Source organism: Gastrolobium bilobum, unplaced genomic scaffold, assembly GCF_033153095.1.
Source record: "Gastrolobium bilobum isolate Gb01-03AN ecotype WA unplaced genomic scaffold, APGP_CSIRO_Gbil_v1 utg10035, whole genome shotgun sequence".
Lineage (NCBI taxonomy): Eukaryota > Viridiplantae > Streptophyta > Magnoliopsida > Fabales > Fabaceae > Gastrolobium > Gastrolobium bilobum.
In genome coordinates, this window is record NW_026897370.1 from 216,142 (window position 1) to 223,876 (window position 7,735).

The 7,735-nt window shown below is 36.1% G+C and overlaps 2 protein-coding genes across 2 annotated transcripts; both read right to left on the reverse strand.

The window, feature by feature from the left end:
* Nucleotides 1-236: 236 nt before the first annotated feature.
* On the reverse strand, nt 237-2,702 carry LOC133306327 (uncharacterized mitochondrial protein AtMg00860-like). The gene is made up of 2 exons (XM_061506635.1): nt 2,352-2,702; nt 237-269 (listed from the first exon to the last, which is right to left on the reverse strand). Exons 1-2 carry the CDS (start codon nt 2,700-2,702, stop codon nt 237-239), a joined length of 384 nt encoding a protein of 127 aa, XP_061362619.1.
* Nucleotides 2,703-4,959: 2,257 nt separating this feature from the next.
* LOC133306328 (zinc finger BED domain-containing protein RICESLEEPER 2-like) lies at nt 4,960-7,637 on the reverse strand. The gene is made up of 4 exons (XM_061506636.1): nt 7,238-7,637; nt 5,650-7,151; nt 5,425-5,469; nt 4,960-4,986 (listed from the first exon to the last, which is right to left on the reverse strand). Exons 1-4 carry the CDS (start codon nt 7,635-7,637, stop codon nt 4,960-4,962), a joined length of 1,974 nt encoding a protein of 657 aa, XP_061362620.1.
* Between the last annotated feature and the right edge of the window lie 98 nt (nt 7,638-7,735).

Below are 7,735 nucleotides of genomic sequence, written 5' to 3' on the forward strand. Positions count from 1 at the left end.
TAGTATAGCCTCACAAAAAGCCCAACTAATAACCATCCATCGGCAAAATATCAAATAGCCAGACCACAGTGGAACATATATATACAACAGACTCCCAAAATAAGCAGGCCACATCTATGCTCAAATCTACTCATCAACCACGGGCCTCTTGCCCCGAGAACGATCATCAACTGCTGCGGTACCTGAAATGTGTCCCCATAACGCGGGGTTAGAATGAATCTGAATAAACTTGGGGTTTATGGAGCAGTCTCCACCGAATCATCCACTTCCTGCAAGAAGATATCAAATACCAAAACATAGAGAACACCACATAATCCATATTAAATTTTTGTATCGTATATATTTTCTTATAATTCTTACGTATTCTTATAATGGAATTTCTTATTAATCTTTTGTCTGTTCATATCTTATGTACAAATTAAGGCTTTCATCTTATATTCATAATGCCACCTTATTGCATATTGTATCATATTTATTCAATGCCATACTCATATTTATCAGAAAACTAAAGTCCCCTCGGTCATATCTTTTATATATCATGATTATAGCCATAAACGTATCCACTGTTCAGAAATCGTAATTTACACTTTTAGGGTTGTGTCCCATTGAAAGATCATATTGTAATGTATCATAAATAATATCATATGCATGCACTATATGAATGCAACTATGTAAAGCATCAACATTAACAACAGTAATATCCATACGAAAACCATAATCCTCATTGATCATGGCGAAACAACAAAAGACAAAGAAAACTCCTAAACCGAAAGTGTAACACCCCGTGTATACCCGGTTTGTTATCATATCATCGTATTAAGCAGCGCTTAATAAAAATGCGGAACTAACTTTTTGCTTTTCAATTATGACGTCATTATTATTAACCAAGTTGATTACTTAATCATTTTTCAAAACAATTCTTGTAGGTAAATTGCAATAAAAGCTAATTACACTGAAAAACCTCATAACATAAATAAGTGTGTATCTAAGTCACGGAACTACAACACGTAGTCCGGACCATGATCCTGATACATTATACAACTCGAATCTAAATCAACATAGTCAAGTCAATGTGGCATGGACAACCCCCATGCTCACCAAATAAGGCAACAAAGCCCAACATAGTCTCAAGTCATATAACAATGCAAAGACAATAACATAATCAACATCCAATTATAGCAGTATAGTCTGCATGCAACAGCCAACTAAGCTCTGGCCTCCTGCCGCTCGAGGTCTCAACCCCCGAGGTACCTGAACTTGAAAATGTGCCCTAAACGTGAGGTTAGATCTCTAAATAGAAATCTCAGTAAGACAAGGGGTCCTCAAGGATTTCTCCACCCCAAGCCCACTTACATGTGCAATATAAGTTCTAAAGTTGTAATATCATATAAGTTCCAAAATCAGTGCAATGCATCAGATAATCATGTCATGTGAGTCAATATCCTATTAGCCAGAGAAAATGCAGGAATTACATACGTCTATAACCTACAATCAGTGCAAGATTTAACGCCCGACCGCTTCAAGAATCAATGACTATCCCCACATACTAACACGAGACTTTTCAGTGTGCTTTTTCCTCACTCGCACACTTCCCGGGAAAACTTCCCACGAGGTCACCCATCCCAGAATTGCTCCAAGTCAAGCACGCTTAACTGTGAAGTTCTTCCGATCCGGGCTACCGAAAAGCAGATGCATCTCTTTAACATAGGTAGTACCAATTAATTCTTATAAGCTATCCCAAACTGTGCAGTCTTATACCTACACAGCCTTTGGAATCCCTCTCTTTCGGGTGTCGATTTGATTCATTCATGCATGTAACCCCCTGCTGGAAGCCTGTTAGGAGCCACTCCTTGTTAGTGCCTCTTTGCACCGGCGATCACTCCCCGCCCTAGTCAGCGCTCGGGATGTTACATGCCCACCAGCTTCCGTCTGGTTCGTCCTAGAACCACACCGTACTGGATGAGAGGCCCTGCTCTGATACCACTTGTAACGCCCGATCGCTTCAAGAATCAATGACTATCCCCACATACTAACACGAGACTTTTCAGTGTGCTTTTTCCTCACTCGCACACTTCTCGGGAAAACTTTCCACGAGGTCACCCATCCCAGAATTGCTCCAAGTCAAGCATGCTTAACTGTGGAATTCTTCCGATCCGGGCTACCGAAAAGCAGATGCATCTTGTTAGCATAGGTATTGTTACATTTTAAGATTCAACAATACCGGTGTTGGCTCGGAAGAGGCAACACAGGAGCAGTAGTTAATTTTTCTTTAAGAGCAGAAAACATTTCTCATATTCCTGGGTTCACACAAAAGGAGTATCCTTTCGTGTCAATCGGGTCAACGGCAGTACCATTGTGGAAAACCCCTCTATAAATCTACGATAATAACCAGCAAGACCCAGAAAGCTCCAGATCTCAGTCACAGTCTTCTGTCGTTCCCAGTCAATTACAGCATCAACTTTGTTTGGATCCACCGCAACACCCCTAGCAGAGATATCATGACCCAAAAATTGCACCTCTGACAACCAAAATTCACACTTAGATGGCTTCGCATACAACTTTTTATCCCTTAATATCGGCAACACAGTCCTCAGATGCTTCGTATGCTCCTCTTCACTTTTAGAATAAATTAATATGTCGTCAATGAACACAATTATAAATTGGCCCAAATACAGTTTAAAAATGCGATTCATATAGTCCATGAACACCGCAGGGGCATTAATAAGCCCAATAGGAATCACCTGATACTCGTAGTGTCCGTATCTAGAACGGAATGCCGTTTTAGGCACATCCTCGGGCTTAATCCGGATCTGGTGGTATCCGGACCAGAGATCTATCTTGGAAAATACACAGGTACCCCTCAATTGATCCAGCAAATCATCAATACGCGGCAATGGGTACCTGTTCTTAACCATAACCTTATTCAACTGCCGGTAGTCAGTACACAATCTCATGCTTCCATCCTTCTTTTTCATAAATATAACCGGTGCTCCCCATGGAGACACACTCGATCTGAAAAAATCCTTTGCAGATAGCTCCTCAATATGTTTCTTCAACTCAGCCAACTCCTAAGTGTTGGAACCAAAATTGCTTAAATTTTTATTGGATTTCTACCGATTATTTATCCATACGAACAATAAATTCCAAAGGGACATAGACATAAAACCCCTCTAACAATGCTCACCAACATGCACATCATATTATGTCTAAAATTTTGATCCACAAGAAATAGTAAGTGAAATTGAGAAATCTTACCACCAATGGGTTCCTAGGCTTCCAGATATCAATATACAAGCTTTCCAGCAACAAAAAGCACCATCAATTACTACACTAACGCCAAGAAGCCGCCACCTTCAAGCTCAGATCTTCTCACACACTCACTTTCTCAAGGAATTTTTTAGGGTTTTTGATCAACAAGAGATTTCAGGTATTTTTTATGTTGTAACTTTCTTGATTCGGTGTCAAAATAAAAAAGTTGCAAACCCGAGCTATTCTCTAATGGAGGTTTCGGCTAAGGCATAAGAAATGAGGAAGAAGATGAGCTTTTAAGACTGATTTCATGCTTAAATAAGCTTAGCCACCAATTTTGACTTTTTAGAGAAGTTTAGAAAATATCAAAATTCAATTTATTTAATTAATCTTCTTGAAATATTAATTAATTTCAAGACTTAGGTATTTTCATAAATTCAAGAAGCACAATCATAGTTTAATAATGCCACCAATTTTTGCATAATTTCACTTTTGCCCCTATTCACAAACTAAATGTATTTTTCCAAAAATCTCAAAATTCCTCAAATAATTCAAATAATTATTTCTCTTGATTCTAAACACTTCTTTCAACATATATCCATTCCAGAATATTTATATAATTTTTTAGTTTCTTAGTAAAATTATACTGCGGTATTTCATCCAGTAAAAATTACTATTCATCAGTTTTCTAGAAAAATGCCTATCCACTTCCAAATTACATTCGAAATTCAAATCCAACATTATTTTCATCAACTAATGTCTAATTACATATTTTCATAATGTTAGGGTTCAATAATTGTCAAATTACCATTTTGCCCTTCGAGTGTATTTTCACCCGAAACTCAGGATTTTCACCAATTAAGCCCTCTAATCCACAATTCAATCATAATAATGCATTTTCAATTATGTGAGGTGTTATATTTAAGGTGCATCATGTGACAGTAATCTGAGAAAAAAGATGGAAGGGATAACTTATTTTTCTTTCTCAAATCTTGTTTTGTCGTTGTTGTTGAAGTTGCCACTATTCATAGTGCTTGTTGATTCGGTGGTCTTGAAGAAGGAAGGGGTAAAATGGGTTCAGAGATTAAAACTGCTTTTGGCTTTTCCTTCTCCTAGAAGTTAAAATTTCTAACTTCTCAATAAAGTCAAAATTTAGCTTTTTGACTAACTTCTCCTTTTTTAAAAAGTTACCATCCAAACAACTAAAAAAAGTTTAGAAGCATTTTTTTTTTATAAAAAAAAGCAGCTTTTGGGAATGGAGAAGCCCATCCAAATAAGCTCTTTCTCTTTATTCACTTAAAAGACACAATTCCATGTCGTTGAAAAGTATAAACATCGACAATAATGGTAGCTAGGGGTGTAAATAGGCCAGGGCAGGGCAGGCTTTGGCCTTCATGGCCTAAGCCTACACACGAAAATGTTTGGCCTATCTGGCCTATGAGCCTATCAAAGGCTTAGTTTAAAGGCCAAGCCTGCCCTGTTATTTAAAAATAAAAAGCCTACATGGCCTATGAGGCCTTTTAGGCCTACCATATTGTAAATTAAATAAATAAAAAAAATATCTCATTCATTAAACAATATTTCCAGCATAGGTCCAAATTATAAAAATTTTACAACAGATTTTTTAACAAGAACACATGTTATAAAAATTCTACAACAGATCTTTTAACAACAACAAAGATTGAATTTTTCTTGGCACTTCACAATCTTCTAGTGAGCCTTCTTAACATCATCTTCCTGCAAAAAAAAAGTGAATGAGGTAATAAAGTTATGTTTAAACAATGAATTTCTATTAATAATGATAAAATGTTAATAATTATGAAAATATTTCATGATGTTTTATATTTACGCATATTGGTACACGTGTGAAAATAAACTGTTTTGTGTGAAAATAACTGAGATTTCATTATCAGCATATATCAAACTTATAAATTATGTGTTTTGTGTAGTTCTAATATAGATAATTTTCTGGTAGTAATTTTGTACATTTGTTCGCTGCAGCATGGATGTCATGTAGAAGAAGCAGCAAAAAGCTGCACTTTAAGAGGGAGAATGCTGCCAAACAGAAAGCACTTAAATTTTGATCCAGCTAATCCGAAAAGCATAAAGTAATTAAATATAAAAACCAATATTGGTACTCAATTGTAGATATTAATAATTAAATAGACATCTCACCCATAAAAAGTAATCAGCTTGATTATTCCCACTATCTTTTCGAACCTGCAAGTAAAAAATCAGAAAATCAAATTAGTTATGCATTTCACTATGTTTACATTATGAAAATTGCAATATATAAACATTTTCAAATGTGTTGTTAAAGAAGCAATTTATACCTTTTATTTTTTTCTTCAAATCATATTTATTTCGTAGCCAATCTCCACCACAAATTAATGCTTCGACAGTCTCTTCGTTTAAACTAGCACGATAAGCATCAATTACTCTTCCACCAGCACTAAATGTGGACTCAGATGCTACAGTAGAAATTGGAACAGCTAGTATATCTCTTGCCATCTTTGATAAAATTCTATATTTCAAGCTGTTTGTCTTCCACCATTCCAAGGCATTAAAGGAAATCTGAAATTTTTCATCACATATGTAAACCCCTTCTTCAAGATAACTTTTTAACTCTGATTTTACTGGGGCAACAATTTCCTTTTCGCGCACAATGCTCATGATTTTAGAAAATCCTGATATAGGAGCTCGAGGTGGGAGAGTGGAAGAGAGAGATGATTGGTTCACACTAGTTTGTAGCTCACTATTTGGGACTGACTCTTGCAAACTTATAGCACAATACTCATTGTACAAATCTTCTAAAGCTGCCTTCACTTTTTCAACATTTTCCATTGCCTCAACTTCTGATTTGTATATAATTGGGAAGCAAATATTTACCACATGCAATTTACACCTTGGGTCTAGAACACTAGCAATGGCCATCAGCAAATTGCATTCCCCCCAATACTTGTCAAATTTTACTTTCATTGGCCTTGCCATTTCTCTCATAAAATCGTCATTATCTTCAATTGCAACATCAATTACTTCTTTAACCCGATAAACTTCAGGGAGATATAAATTGGCTGTGGGATAGTCACTACCTGATATGACATTAGTAACATGACTAAAAACTTCCAAAAGATTACAAACCTTATCCACCTTGCTCCATTCCTCTGCAGATGGCAAGTAATTATAATATGGTTCCCTTTCCTTGTATTCCGGAAATACATCTTTGAATATCAAAGCAGTAGAAAGCATTTCAAATGTTGAGTTCCATCTAGTGGGACAATCAATAACTAACTTTCTTTCTTTTACCCCCATCTGCTTAACAATATCACAGAAAGTCTTCAACCTCGAATCAGATTGATTGACATATTTAACACTTTCACGAACATTCTCAATTATACCTTTGATATGACTAAGGCCATGTTGCACTAATAAATTCAGAATATGTGCGCAACATCGTACATGAAATATGTTTCCATTAAGGACTAAATTACTGCTTCTTGACAATGTGCTCTTAATATTTCTTACGCAAACATCATTATATGCAGCATTATCAACAGACACAGAAAATACCTTATTTTCAATCCCCCATGATTGCAAACATTTAAATATTGCATCCGCAACATCAACCCCACGTCTTGGAGGTGGCACTTTGACAAAACTCAACACTTTTTTTTGTAATTCCCATTCTGAATCAATAAAATGGCCAGTAATGACCATATATTCAGCTACTTGGTGATTAGATTTCCACATATCAGTGGTTATACTAATCCTATTCACATTCATTAATTCAGCCTTGAGACATTTCTTTTCTGCCTGATACAATGTCATGCAATCATTTTTTATTGTTTGACGTGAAACTTTCTCAAAATCAGCATTTGCAAACTTAAAAGCCCACATCCAAACTGTGTCCTCCACAATGCTAAAAGGATACTCATGTACCATGATAGAAGTAGCAATAATTTCTCTCATCTCATATTAGAATACTTACCTCCTGATGCAAGGAAAGGGTTCAAGGTAGAACTTGTAGGCTGAAACTCTATGGTTGATTGCTTTAGTCGTGATTGGTCTGTTTTCCTTCTTAAGCAACTTTCTGAATGCCTCCTCAAATGGCTAGTGCTAGCTCCAAACCCACCCGTAGCAAATTTAGCTTTGCAATAGTTGCAAACTGCTTTTTGTTGTCCATTAGGGAGTTTAACTTCATGAAAATCATTCCAAACAGCTGATGTTTTCTTCCTTTTCTTTTCTACGACTGAATTTGCACTATCAGCCGCTGCAGCACTATCTGTTACTTCTTCCTGGTGTTCACCTCTTACTTCAAGTTGATTGGGGTCACTTGGTGCACTAGCAATAGCATTACCACTTGCACTTGCACTTGGAGTAGAGTCCATTTTCTAAGCATATAAAAAAAGAGTACAAAAAACAGAACAAATTAGCATCATAAAAGGATGTAAGTAAACTGAGATATATATTAATGTAAATAAATGTG

Coding starts and splice junctions, on each gene's coding strand:
- LOC133306327 (XM_061506635.1), bottom strand. CDS start 2,702: ATGGACTATATGAATCGCATTTTTAAACTGTATTTGGGCCAATTTATA. Junction 270..2,351: donor TAGAGGGGTTTTCCACAATG/GTACTGCCGTTG, acceptor ATCTTCTTGCAG/GAAGTGGATGATTCGGTGGA.
- LOC133306328 (XM_061506636.1), bottom strand. CDS start 7,637: ATGGACTCTACTCCAAGTGCAAGTGCAAGTGGTAATGCTATTGCTAGT. Junction 7,152..7,237: donor CCCTTTCCTTGCATCAGGAG/GTAAGTATTCTA, acceptor TGGAGGACACAG/TTTGGATGTGGGCTTTTAAG. Junction 5,470..5,649: donor CTAGTTTAAACGAAGAGACT/GTCGAAGCATTA, acceptor TTTTACTTGCAG/GTTCGAAAAGATAGTGGGAA.